The following is a 14,594-nucleotide window of genomic DNA, read 5'->3' on the forward strand; positions in this document are numbered from 1 at the left end:
GCCTTATTCCATACTTCCCAGGAAGCACCAAATTCCAGCCAGCAATGTCTAAGGCACAACACATGTTTTCTCAAGAGATTCAAGGTTCTTTTCAGAACCTGCACTTTTTTAACCCCATGGGGCTTGGCGCACACTGTAATTTCCTTCAGAATTTCCGAATTATGTTTACCAGACACAGAGCACCCTGGAAGAGCACACTGATTAATGGCTGCTGATACTTTAAATAAGTCACTTGTCATTTTTTTCTGGTTTTATGAAAGACAACACTCATTAGACTTGGGTCAAGGGCAAACTAAGGGCCCTTTGCCTCTTTAAAACAAGAATGTCTTTTACACTAATAAAATGTTACTTTTCACAAAAGGGTCTTTAAAGGCAATCAGCAGTTTGCTGGGTTAAGAAGTGATTTAAGTAAATGCTTTGAACTAAATTAACAAGGAAACATACTAATTCAAAAAAAGGGGGGCCACACTTACCATGAGAATGAAGAAGTAGAAAACCCACATCCATCCTAAGTTGTCCTGGATCAAAGACACTAAATACTGTAAGGGAGAAAAATAAATTATAATATAACCCTTCGTAACTAATAAAATGAAGTAGCTAAAAGTCGATTAAACATGACTCTTCTAAAAAATAAGACGGGAGTTAGGGTTTGTATGATGTTTTGCAGTTTACGAAGCCCTCTCACATACGTGTTCCTATGGAAACTTTATTAATGGCCTCCGCCCTGTAAGCCTGCAGAGTCCAAATACAAATACTGCGTAACAGAAAACAAGGGTTCAAGAGGTTTCTTTCTATTCACTTTGCTATTAAGAGAGGAAGATATACATCCTCAAGTCACTCCCATTTAATTGTTCTTCCTTCCAATGAAAGGTACTATAATTGATGCTTTCAAAAATAGTTTGCATTTTAAGTATATCACTCGTTTTTACAATTAATGCTGTTTGCTCATAGGATTGAGCAAACAATGTATAACTTTAACATCCTACAACATATTCTTTTGCTTCATTTTCAATTAATAAAAATAGCATTTAACCCATTTTTTTATTAAGGTAAAACACGTAACATAAAATTTGCCATTTTAACCATTTTTCAGTGTACACCTCGACAACATCAAATACATTCACCAAGCTGCACAACCATCACCGCCGTCTCTTTACAAAGTCTGTCCTCACCCCAAACAGAACCCCTGTGCCCACCAGGCAGTAACTCCCCACTGCCCCTCCTCCCCAGTCCCTGGGAACCTCTACTGTGCTTTCGGTCTCTGCATTTGCCTGTTCTAGGTATCTTGGGTTAAGTGGAATCACACAGTATTTGTCCTTTGTGTCTGGCTTATTTCACTTACCATAATGTTTTTAAGGTTCGACCATGTTTCTACTTATCAGAACCTCATTCGTTTTCATAGCTGAGTAACATTCCATTATAAAGCTCTACTACCTTTGTTTATTCGCTCATCTACTGGTCGACACTTGGGTTGTTTCCACCTTTGGACTACTATGAAGAGTGCCACAGTGAACACTGGCATAACAAGTCTCTGAAACCCTGCTTCTAATGCATTGGCGATCTATACCCAGGAGCGGACGTACTGGGTCACAGGGTGATCCTAACATCTAACTTCCCGAGAGACCACCACCGTGTTTTCTGTAACAGCTGCACCACTCTGCATCCTCACCAGCAATGGATGAGAACTCCAATGTGCACCTGTCCTCATCAATACCTGTCTTTGTTTTAATTACAGCACCCTAACAGGCGTGAGGTGGCGTCTCACTGTGCATTTTTGTTTGCATTCCCCTAATGACTACGGATATTGAGAATCTTCTCATGTGCTTCATCAGGTATTTGTGTGTATTTGTCATGACAACTTGTCCCAATGTTTTCTTCTAAAACTTTCAGAATGTTAGCTCTTAAAGCTTGGTATTCGATCCATTTTGGGTGAATTTCTATGTATGGTATAAGGTAAGGATCCAAATTAATTCCTTTGCATGTGTATATCCAGTTTCTTCAGCACCGTTTGATAAAGAAACCATTCTTTCCCATTAAATGGTCTTGGCACCCTTGTCAAACACCAGTTGGCCACAGCCCTGGCCGGTGGCTCAGCTGGGTGGAGCATCACCTTGTGCACCAAAAGTTTGTGGGTTCAATCCCCGGTCAGGACACATACCTAGGTTGTGGGTTTGATCCTCAGTCAGGGTGTGTATGGGAGGCAACTGATCAATGTTTCTCTCTCTCATCAATGTTTCTCTCTCTCCCCCACCCTGCTTTTCTCTCTTTCTAAAATCAATAAAAACATATCCTTGAGTGAGGACTCTAAAAAAAAAAAATCAATTGGCCGTAGGGGTGAGAATTTAACTAACCCATGTGCTCTGATCACATTTCTCATCAGCTTTATAAAAGGAAGAAATTAAAGCAGAACAGCTTAGTGATTTAGCCTGGATCACATCACAGGAAGCAAAAAAGCAGAGGTGTAGTCCTGAAGGAAGCACAGTGGCCGTCCAAACGCTGACGCTACTTTATCTTTCCTTTAAGTAACTGCACTGATACATGATTTACACATCGTGAAGCTCACCCATGTAAAGATAAAACTCAGTGGTGGTTAGTATACTCACAGCACTGTGCAACTGTCACTGTTACCTGAGTTGAGACCATTTTCATCACCCTCAAAAGAAACCCTGTCCCTGTTACTAGTCACTCCCCAGGCCTATGCAACCCTGGGCAACCCCTACTCTCTGTCCTTACAAATCTGCCTATTCTGTACACCTCATCCGAATAAAATCACATACAATGTGTGGTCTCTCATGACTGGCTTCTTTCACTTAGCACATTTTTAGGTCCATCCATGTTGTAGCGCGGGCCGGTCCCTCGTTTCTCTAACCGCCCAATAACACCCCTTTGTAAGGATACACCACATTTCATTTATACGTTCTTCAGTTGGTGGACATCTGAATTGTTGCTACTTTTTACTTTATAAATAATCCAGTTACGAACATTTGTGAGCAAGTGTTGGTGAGGACACTTGTTTTCATTTTCCTTAGGTAGATACTGCAGTTCCATCTTACTGGGCCCCGCTATTTGTCAAAAGCACGCTACACGTTGGGAACAGGAAGGTGAAGAACAGAGCGCCTGTTCTTCAGGAAAGCAGAGTCCGGCACAGCGGGCAGATCAACCAGTAAATGTGAGACCCCATGACCAGTGCTCCATCACAGGCATGCGCCAACTGCTGCGGAAATCAGGAGGGAAAGACTTTTTCTTGGGCAAGCAAGGAAAGGAAGGGAGAATAAAGTTATTCGAGGTGAGTTAGCGGAGTAGCTGGGGAGAAGGCTGATAGAGGTTTTTAATAACAGATCACGGAGCTTAAGGTTTCATACCCCAGGCAATGGGAAATCTCTCAGAAATCAACACAAAGGGGAATGAGTGAAGCTAACAACGATGTATTCCTGATCCTGCTGCCCAAACCATGAGGTAGGAATTTAAGACTGGGAGGTGAGACATTCTAAATAAAGGTAAACTCCCTGAAATGTTCGTTGCAATCCAGCTATTTGATTAATGAAGAAAACATTCGCAAGGAAGAATAACGAACTGCAGTGCTTTCAGAAAAGGGTGCCTAATACAGTCTCTCCTTACCACTTGTATACAGACGTCTCAACTGGCAGCCAAAGCATTTTTTGGTTCCTGCTCCAGAGCACGATCAAGTAAGCAATTTCTCCTACCTTTGCTGAGTTTTTTCCCTCTGGTCTCATAACCAAACATGCTAAGCACATCAATCGTGTCAGTCACCCGTTCTACAACCACTGAACAAACACCAGAGTGTCTACCGGGTGCCAGGCACCACGCTTGGGACTGGGGCTCCAGGAGAGCGCAGAGCAAAGCAAAGGCCACCCTCGTGACGATTACACTCTAATGGGGGAGACAGACGTTAACAAGCACACACATAATATGTGGCTGGATGGTGGTGAGTATTAAAGATGGTTTCTTTTCCTTCACACTTGCCCGCTCATTCACAAGTGGACACCAGTGATCTATCCCCACTAAACAAGCAAAACGACAAACCTTTTCCTCCCACTCTCCTTCCCCTGCCCTCTCAACATCTACGATCTCACTAACTCCTCCTCAGATTCTGGATTCCCATTTCTCTGACCACCGGGCGTCCCCTGTGGTTTTGCCTATGTTCTCCTTCCCCATTTAACATCTCATCACTTCTGTGATTTCAACCATGCTACTCGTGTGGCTGATTCTCAAATCCTTAGTTCTGCAAGATCAGCACTCAGTGACCTGCAGTGGCATACCCTAGGAGAGACATGACTAGTGACTGTTCCAGACAAGAGATAAGGCTGCTTTAAGAAAAAAGAAAAGAGAGGGAGAGACCAATCTAAAGAGTTCCTACTGCCTGCAGTAGGCCAGTCTCGGCCCAGAAGCTCTCAAACTTCAGAGCACAGAAGAATTGCCAGTAGGCCTGCTGAAACACAGATCCCCAGGCAATCTGTGGTGAGCTCAGAGTTCTGTGCGTCTGATGAGCACCCCAGGTGATCCTGATGTAAGACATGGACAAACTGCCCTCGCAGACGTGTTGTAGGAAGCTGAGAAAGGGACTCTGAGCAGCTACAGTCCCTGGCCACTTCTGCTAGGCATCCATGTGAAGAGCGTGTGTGTGTGTGTGCGTGCGTGCACGCGCGTGTGCATGTGTGGTAGGGTCTGCACGTCAGGTGGGGGATAATGAGAAGCATGTGTCTCATGGCCTCCTTGGAATGTCAAGTTCAGGCTGAGAAGCAGGGGTGGCAGGCTGGGGCTGAACAATCTATCTGATGAGGTGTGAGCTTATTTCCAGACAGAAAGGATCTGAAAGTAAAAGTGCAAAAAGGAACTGAAAATGTAGAGGTGCCTTCCATTTGAGGTCACAGCAGTCGGACCTCAGGGAAGACTAAACCCCGGGCTCTCAGTGCAGCCGGACCTCACTCAGGGAAGACTAAACCCCGGGCTCTCAGTACAGCTGGACCTCACTCAGGGAAGACTAAACCCTCCAGCTCTCAGTGCAGCCGGACCTTACTCAGGGAAGACTAAACCCCGGGCTCTCAGTACAGCCGGACCTCACTCAGGGGAAGACTAAACCCCAGGCTCTCAGTGCAGACGGACCTCACTCAGGGAAGACTAAACCCTCCAGCTCTCAGTGCAGCCGGACCTCACTCAGGGAAGACTAAACCCCGGGCTCTCAGTGCGGACGGACCTCACTCAGGGAAGACTAAACCCCAGGCTCTCAGTGCGGACGGACCTCACTCAGGGAAGACTAAACCCCGGCTCTCAGTGCAGCCGGACCTCACTCAGGGAAGACTAAACCCCGGCTCTCAGTGCAACACACTACAGCACAAGAGTGCCACCTACTGTGGCCCAGTGGGCAGGTGCAAATTCTCCCACTCAAATCAAGCCCCATCCTGCTCACTCACCTGGCCCACGGCAGCTCCAATGCTCCCAGTTCCGTCAACAATCCCTGTGACAGTCGCCAAAGCCTCACTGCTCCCTTGGATCAGCTCTTGGCGGCCCAGGTCAGCAGAAATAGCCGAGCTAATCATATTAGAAGGTCCACCAATGAAAAATCCTAAAGTCATAAACAGAACAGATTCTTATTAAAGTACTATTCATAACTCCACTAGGAATCTGTTGAATAAGGGAAAGTCTTATCCCACAATTTTAATATGTTGGAGAGAGAAAAAATTGGGACAAGTGTAGTAGCACAAACAGTGAAACATTAAAAAAAATAGGTTGGAGAGAAACAGAAAAAAAAGGGGAAAATAACCAGTAAAAGTGGAATTTTTCCCAGATAGTAACATCTTCAAACTAGTTAGCATCCACTTTTCTAAAACCCCTTCCTGAATTACGTGACATTCTAGTCCAGTTTACAGACACCAAAGACACAAAGCAGAGTGAACACACAGCCTTTCTAACCCAGTGAAGTGTGCATTTGTTAATAACTAACTGCATTCGCTTATCAAATTCTGTCCTGGCAGAGGTGCGTCACAGGACATCTGTCTACCAAATTCAACCAAATATAATGAAAAAGGGAGAGAAGGCAGAGAAAAAGCTGCGGAACCGGTGCTGGCGGCTCTGTCTGCACTGCTCACGGGGAGGCAGTCCGAGGACCCACAGGCATTGGCCCGGGAATCCGTTCCCGGAGTCTCGGGCAGCATGAGCAGCGCTCACCATGCAGAGCATGATCTGAAGTTCAAAAATAAAGATTTTTTTCCGTAACATGGTCCCTAATTGCACTCAATTGTTTCATCTGGGGCGAGAGTGAAGAAATACTGACCAATTCCACACAGGAGGCAAAACTAGCTATACCGGACTTTTTAAAAGCTGGTGAACTGGTTTCCAACGTGGCAGCTTCCTAAGCCACTTCCAGAAGTGATATGAGCAGCTGGGCAGCAATCAAAACTGTTGGGTCATCTCTGTCCAAAGGGACTGATTCCGTGACAAAAGGGCTGAGGGGGCCACATAGTAAAGAGCAGAAAAACCGAACCTGGAGGAGTCGTCTTTCATTCTACCATTTGCACTCTCTGTAACTAAGGTTTCAGTGTCACCTGCAGAGGAGAGAGGACAGGGAGAAGGAGCAGGTGCCATACCTGTGACAGCCATCAGAAGCGCATTAATGGACTTATCATTTGGAGAACCTGGGAGGGAGACAGAAACGGCACACTGACTTGAAAGCGCGTTACATGTACCTCCCCTGGACAGTCCACCAAGACCTGGTCCCTGTGACCCTCGGACCATGCCCAGACACGACAAAGGGACAGAGTTCTTTCAAGGCCTCCTCCGACTTCCAGTTGTAACATCTGCCTCTTGCTGGTGTTTGAGCTAATGAGACTGCTAAGAGCTGCAGAAAAACCCCACTCCCATCTCAGCAGCACCTGAAGGGACATATACCAAAACCACTAATTAGCATCTCTCCTCTTTTGAAACCTTTTCCCTTTTATTGTTTTACTGGCTCTAATGCTGTCCCTCTGGAGCCTACCCTCAAACAAAGCATATACACTTCCGAGCCAGCTCTTAAACAAACCAACAAAGCAGAAGAGATGCCAGTTGCCTCCCCACCACAAATAAAACTATGTGGTGGTACTTTCACCAGGTAAATTACAGGACAATACGAAGGTCCCATGTCATGCCTGGGCAACAGGTCTCAAGGACCTCCCCAGGGTTGATCACTGACTCAAGGCAGACACCTCAGTTCTAAGAGATCAGGAAAATAATTTAACTGCAAGGGCATACTCACGGCTGTACCCAACCAGGGACACAATGGCCAGAAGCAGACTCAGAGCTAGGACCGGTGCTCTCTTCTGTAAAACATCGGAGATGAAGCCTTGCAGGGTTCCACCTGTAAGCAGAGAATGCGTCACAGCCACGATCATTTATAATGTAGCTCAGGCACCCGACACTTGCTCATCAGGCACCTTCCACCTGCTATCGGGATCCTACAACTGGTCTAGCCACAAAGGTGGCCGACTCTCCTACAAAGTTGCCTCCCTAACTTCCTTTTAGGACGATTACCTGACTGTTCATTGTCACGAGGGCCGACTGGAACTAGGCACCACAAAGCAGAGCAGCAGACAACAAAATAAGGAAAAAGAAAATCGCCAAAACCACCCACTATTCCTTGTTGTTTTCCTTCTTCAAGCCAGCTGTGAAGGCTTTTCTGGATTTTTCTGGATTTTACTGAAAAGATGATCAAGGACCATGCCTCGTGGGCTATCATAGCAGCCCATAAATACAAAGGGGAACCTCAAAAACCCAGAATCATCTTCTGGAGGGCGGGCCCCTGTAGCACAGGCTTCCCCTGATAGGTGGGTGTTCTAGGAACCCATCTGTATCTGTGCACCAGCTGGCGTGGTTTTAAGAGGCTGCGTTCGGCTTCAGTGAATTTTTTTTTAAGACTCTTTCAATGTGTTTGCCCATTTCATGATGGGTGATTTACAAGCACACCTGCCCACACTGCAATGAGTGTTCAGCAGTTTTGGACCAAAACCAGCATGACCCCCTGGGCCCCATCCTCCCCATTTACCTGATCTCACCCCTTGCAACTTTTTTTTTATTTCCCCAGATGAAAAATGTCCTCAAAGGGGAACGCTTTGCCAGTGTGGAAGAAGAGAAACAAAAAAAGGCAGAAATGCTAAAAGGCATCAAAATTGACAAGTTCAAAAGCTGGAGCAGTGGAAAAAACGTCTCAATAGGTGTATCACATCAAATGGAGAGTACTTTGAAGGTGACAGAAGTTTAAACATGTAAGAATAAACATACAACTTTTTATAAATAAATTCCATTTTGAGGGGGTCCCTCTCATATTCACTAAAATTAAAGGCAGTTATAACAGTTCACTAATAACTAACAGGTCCTGATGTTTAAAAAGAGGAGCTATGAATCCTTCAAGCAACACGGTCACATTGAGCTGCAGTCCCACGATAAGTTCTAGGGGCTCAGGGACACCCGGTACATCTCCATTAGACAGCAGGACACAGACATATGGGTGGGTCTAAAGGCAGCAACCTCACCTCTGGCTCGGGGTCTAAGAATAAGGGCAGCCCTGACTGGTGTGGCTCAGTTGGTTGAGTGTTGTCCCAAAAAATGAAAGGTCGCCGGTTTGATTCTTAGTCAGGACACATGCTTGGGTTGCAGATTTGGTCTCCAGTTGGGGCACATGCAAGAGGTAACTGACTAATGTTTCTCTCACACATCGAGGTTTCTCTCCCTTCCTCCCTGCTCTCTAAAAATGAAATCTTCAAAAAAAATTTTTCAAAGTGGGTAAGGGCAAACAAGTCCAGACACAGCCAGAGCAAACTGCCTGAGGACACACAGGGCGCTTTCTTGGGCTCAGGGAGGTTGGTTCAGCCTTACCACGGTTCTACACATGAACATCACAGAGAGGACCTGAACTTTTATCAGAGCCATTTAAGTCCTACCCACTAAAATGCATTCTGTATGTCTTTCTGATTAGAAGTTTCCTACTGCCCTGGCTGGTGTGGCTCAGTGGATTGAGCACCAGCCTGCGAACCAAAGGGTCGCTGATTCGATTCCCAGTCAGGGCACATGCCTGGAGTGTACGCCAGGTCCCCACTACGGGGTGCACAAGAGGCAACCACACATTGATGTTTCTCTCCCTTTCTTTCTCCCTCCCTTCTCCTCTCTAAAAGTAAATAAAAATCTTTTTTAAAAAAAGTTTCCTACTTCCCTGTTTATACTTCCAGCTATAACAAAAAGTCCCTACTAAAATCTGCTGTGGACAAACCAGCTAAAAAACATTCACAAACATTAACTCCTACTATTTTACCTACCTCTGTGATCGGACAATCTATGCACTAAGCTAATGTGTATAGCTAAGGGCTAAGACATTACTGAAAGTGTATGTGAGTTACACTAAAAGAGATCACAGAGGAAAATATCCCTGGACAAAAGCACAGTTCTGTCAACCAAGGACTGAGAAATAAGAGCCCCATAAATCACAGAGCTGCCGTAGGCTGGGTCTTCTTTTTTATGGACTTTTTTCTTTAAGAGTTTGACTGTTTACTGGTAGGGTAGTTTAGGAAAAATGGCTGTGGAATAAACTTGAAATGATGCCCAGTTTCATAACCCAGTAAAAGATGACTAGTGACTAATTATTACAGAAAAAGATGATGACGGGCATTACCTATAATCCCTCCAACATCGTACCAAATGGACAGCTTGTCAGCTTCAGCTTCCTTCCATCCAAAGTTGTTACTCAGGTAAAAGGGCAACCAGAAGAAGAAGGAGTAATTCACTAACTTCAAGCAGGCATAGGCCAGTGAGTACTATAAGAAAAATATTCAGTTACCAATAAGGAACAGCACGGCACAGCAGGACCACAACTTCTAAGTAGTACCTGACTGTAAAATTAAATATGTCTACCAACTCCCATTGGCCTGACTCTACCCAGTCTCCCTCTTCTCTTTGACCCCAGTAACTTCTAGAAAGACATGTGTAGCAAGCAGGCCTTTGGAATAGAAAACACATATGCCCATCTCCCAACTCTCCCCACTTTCTTCTCCTTTTATTTCTCTGGTAGAAGCAAACCAGGGTTTTGAACCTGTAAGGCAGGGCACCTACTCATATTTCCTTATTTAGACAAAGATTAAAGGTATTCGTGCCACTGACTAGCATTAACCATAAGCAAATAAATGCAGTAAACATCACAGCTTCTACTGCTAGCGGCCAAACTATTTTAGCTCTTCTACTTCCTGCAAAGTTAATACTATGAACGATGGAGAACATGACTACACTTTAGTTGTGAAGGTCTAAAAAAAGCATCAACATTACAACTACTTTCACATTCTAGTTTCCAAGGGCTTTACATCTCATGTCCAGTGGAAACGTGCAGAGTATCTCTGCTGAGTCAGAAAGGAAAGAACACGCTTGTCACGGACCTCATGGCTCTACTTTCACGAATAAAAGTTGCAGCTGCCTAAAGGTGGCAGTGGCGCTAAGACGCCTATATTTGACACATTATTACCAGGAAATCCTGGCACTGAGCATCAAAGGAAAGAGGGGGAGGAACAGAGAGACTGACTTCAAAGGGTGTCTGGCTGGTATATTCTTCTCCCTGGAGCTGCCAGTTATTCCCGAGGTATCACTGGTTTTAAAACAGCTTCCCTGGCCAGGCAACAGCCACCCCCCAGAGGGCCCAGGCCCAGGCACTAGTGCATTCTGTCCAGACAGCCTGCGCTGGAGACAAAGGAATTACATTAACTAGATTTCCTTCGCCTCCCTTCCCAGGTCAGGAAACAACAGCTTGGGAAACACAAAGGAAGAGCAAAAGATTCCATATTCAGTCACAACCAATTTAAGTTCTATCTCAGAAATTAATCTATTACCAGCAGAGTATTTTAATAACTGGTTAAAATACACTAATCATTAGCATAAGAACAGGCCTAAAGAAACTTGCATTCCCCTTATATTACACATCACATTTTAAAGATCGTGGGAACTTACATCTTCACTCATATTTGACTCTGTGTTTGCAAAAGTCAGTTCTCTCAGTTAGCTTGGGGGCACAGGCAGAAGGGAGCTGACAGGCATGAGATATGACAACCTGTAGACTCTGATCTAGAGCTCAGGGGTTATTTATACTCAGAAGCACCATGGAACAATAAAATAAAAACAGGTGTGTGTTCACAGTACAACACAACGACATTCTAGACCCCAGGGGAGACTGGTATGCTTCCTACTCCACAGGAAGGGGAACTGAGACATGAGGATGCACTGGGCGACTTACCCCAGGCCTCCCAGGGTTAGTGGGTAAGCTAGAAACATAACCTAGGCCCCTTACCTCCCACTGCTGTGCTAGAGTGCCCGGAACGCCAAGACAGAAAAACTGCTGCAGAAGGGATTTAGTTCAGACGTTAGAAAGTTCTCCTGACTATAAAGGTTGTGGGAACACTGGGATGCGTTACCAAGAAATACTGTGGAGTACTGTGCTCTGGGCCTTTCAATATAAGGGCAAACAATGGTATCTACCTAGACTAAGAATGTGGGCACTTACAGCAGATTTGACCCATTCAAAACTCCTCTTGGTTGACATACAATTTTATAATACTGCAACAGGCCAAAAAGCATATATTTAAAACCAATTCTGCCTTCTTATTTGCATGCTAGGGCAGGTTCAGCAAAGTAGAGCTCAAGGTCAACTCTAGCCTGCCCATTCGTTCCACGTGGCTCATGGTTTCTTTTGCTCTCGAGTTAAGTAGTGGTGTCAGAGGCTGTGCAGCCCCCGCAAAGTCGAAAACGCTTACTCTCTGGCTCTTCACAGACAAAGTTTGCTGACCTCTGAATCAGGGTCAGAAAAAATGTCAGTGGTGCCAACATAAAAATAAGCTGAGGGACACTGGCCAATGTTCCTCCCAACATAAATGTCTACAACCGAGCATCAAAGAGAAGCGCATTACTTAAGGATGCTTCACCCTGGGCCGAGTTGACGTCCAGGCTATGGCATCTCACTGGCTGGGGGAAGGACACCTGAGCGATCCTTACCGGTATAACTCCAGGAAGGCAACAGGCCTGGTAGAAGCTTATTGCCTTGACTTGGGTGACAGTACTGCCTTCTTGGATTGAATAATTAGCCTCATATTCATCTTCATTTTCAGCACCATTAATTAATGGCCTGTGCGAGTCTTCTTCAAAATTTTCTTCTGCTTCAATGCCAGGGAGCCCTAAAATAGTAACGGCCATCATTTATAGAGCGCCTTCCAGGTGCCTGGCATCGTGCTAAGTGCTGTGCATGCATCATTACTTAGAGAGTCACTATTAGTTTATTTCCACTTTATAGAAGAAGCAATGAAATTCAGAGGCCAAGGTCAACTAAGGTCAATTAAGATCACAAAGCAACAAACCTAGGTCTCTAATTCTACTTTATCAGACTTCAAAGCAATGTGTTTTCAACTAAATCACATTTGATCTCTAATATACAAAAAGTAGTTAATTACATACTATTAAACCGATATGCTTCTTTAATAACATTCAAAAGATAGAATCACACATCTATTTGCTTCTGCGGTTTCGCTTGTATGAATTCTGTACTTAACCAGAGATAAGTATCACGCTAAATTGTTTTTCTGAAGGAAAACAAATCTGTCTCAACAAGTGAAATCAGAAACACATTATGCTAATTTCCAACCAGTGTCTCAATTATAAACTCATTTGCACATGAGGAGTTTTCCCTGTATCTATAAAAGGTGAGCCTCACCCCCGCAAACACATGCAGCTATGCCTGGCGGAGCGGGACGCGGGACACCAACAGCGATGCTGCTCCTCTGACCCACTGAAAAGAGCTCACAGTTCTCCCAGGAAAAAAGAGAGTGGCCGTCCTGGCCTCAGATTTCTCTTCGCCGATAATAGTAAGACGTTCTGAACAGAAGCAACAGCTTGTCCTCACCAATTTCTTCAGGTGACACCAGGAGTCCAAAGAAGATGACGATCCCACCAGCAAACTGCACAGCGGCCGTCACCAGAAAGGCATACTGCAGAAGAGAGGGCAGGGGCCCTTACACATCTGGGACACTCACTGGAGTCGTGGGGGGGGCGGGGGGAGGGGGCTGGGACGGGAAGGCCTGGGAACTGGGGAGAAAATGAGTGTGAGGTGCTTGGCCTGTGCCGGGCACTGAGCTGCGTTTCACCTGTGTTTTCTCTTTAACTTTCCCAAAGACTCTGTGAGGCTCAGGGAGGGTAATTAAGGTCCCCTGAACACGGAGTGGCACTATTATGATCGTGAAACCAGGGCTAGCTCCAAACATCTCCTTCTTGCACCACACAGCCTCCCATAAGAGACAGTATCTACCATCGAAGTTATTCTGCCCAGTTGAGGGGATCAAACGATAAATTAAACAGTAATATAAGGAAGCATGCAGCTGAATAAATGAGGAGGCCCACTCCTAATAAGAAACATGTACAGGAATTTATGAGAAATTAACAGCTGAAGAGGCTGAAGTAGCTACACAATGCTTTCGGGCAGAGCTGGAAATCAAAGGAACTGACCATCTCTCCGGGCGCAGATGAAGCAAAGGCACTGGGTGGGAGGCAGAGGGCTTCTGCTGGGAGGTAACAGGGAATATAGAACTGACTTGGGAAGGTGAGATCAAGATTAGAGACTCTCAAAAGCCAGGCTGCGTAACTGAATTTTATTTAATAGACAATGGAGCGTAATGTGGATAGACAGTCTAAATTTTTGAACAAGTCCGTGACAAAATTGGTGTTTTCAGAGGTCAAATGTGGGAACATCACCTAGGGTGAACAGAAATTCCTATCTGAACCAATTAGTACAATCCAGCTGTGAAGCTAAAGTCTAGAATAAGGGAGACTGTGAACACTGGAAGGGCTTCCCACTGGCCCTAAGTAGACATGGGCCACACATTAACCTGATTCAAGCAACAAGAAGTAGATGCATAGTAAAAACTCTCCCCACACCCCTTCTCCCGTCCACTAAATCCTCATTTTCCAATCATATAACTGCTGTTGTTACTGCATATTTACTTTCCAGAGATTGTTTTAGAAACATACAGGCCAATGCAAATATATACTCTTGACTTCTTCCTTCATTTTACACAATGGTGCCACTTAATACATACTGTTCTGCACCCTTGCTCTCCTCACTTGACACAGTGCTACCTCGGGACTTGTTAATTCATTCTGGTGAGTGGCAGCACGCAGCAAGTGCTGAAACATTTTTTCTCATCAAAACGCAACAAGGCCCAGGTCTGACGAGTTCTGAAGCCGACGAGCACCGAGGTACCACTGTATATGCACCACTGAGATGTTTCCCCATCGGTACCCAGAGCGCCTTGCAGTTCTATTTCACAGCTGCACAGCATTCCGCGAACAGGTGTGTGACAGTTTAACTGTTTCCCTTTTGGTTGCCATGCGTTATCAAAGTTTTGCTATGACAGACAACGCCGAAATAAATACCCTTGTAGATCTGTGACTCTGTGCGTGCAGCAGTGTTAACCTGTGGGGTTAATCCCTGCGGCTGTAATTCTGATAGGCAGCCCCATGCTGACCCCAACAGGGGTTATTTACTTTGCCAACTATATCGCCTGCTGCTTCCCGTCCTCATAAGC

The 14,594-nt window shown here is 45.2% G+C and overlaps 1 protein-coding gene across 3 annotated transcripts in view; it reads right to left on the bottom strand.

Moving 5' to 3' along the window:
• Positions 1 to 14,594, bottom strand: part of SLC37A3 (solute carrier family 37 member 3) — a 45,008-nt gene that overhangs the window by 2,589 nt on the left and 27,825 nt on the right. For all 3 annotated transcript variants that reach the window (XM_053926340.1, XM_053926341.1, XM_045191134.3), the window contains 7 exons: positions 12,917 to 13,001; positions 12,016 to 12,194; positions 9,659 to 9,800; positions 7,253 to 7,354; positions 6,606 to 6,653; positions 5,433 to 5,584; positions 474 to 539 (listed from right to left, as the gene is read on the bottom strand). In XM_053926340.1, coding sequence (XP_053782315.1) covers positions 474 to 539; positions 5,433 to 5,584; positions 6,606 to 6,653; positions 7,253 to 7,354; positions 9,659 to 9,800; positions 12,016 to 12,194; positions 12,917 to 13,001 — 774 coding nt within the window. The remainder of the gene's footprint in view (positions 1 to 473; positions 540 to 5,432; positions 5,585 to 6,605; positions 6,654 to 7,252; positions 7,355 to 9,658; positions 9,801 to 12,015; positions 12,195 to 12,916; positions 13,002 to 14,594) is intronic.

The sequence above is a fragment of the Desmodus rotundus genome, chromosome 6 (genome assembly GCF_022682495.2).
Source record: "Desmodus rotundus isolate HL8 chromosome 6, HLdesRot8A.1, whole genome shotgun sequence".
Taxonomy (NCBI): Eukaryota; Metazoa; Chordata; class Mammalia; order Chiroptera; family Phyllostomidae; genus Desmodus; species Desmodus rotundus.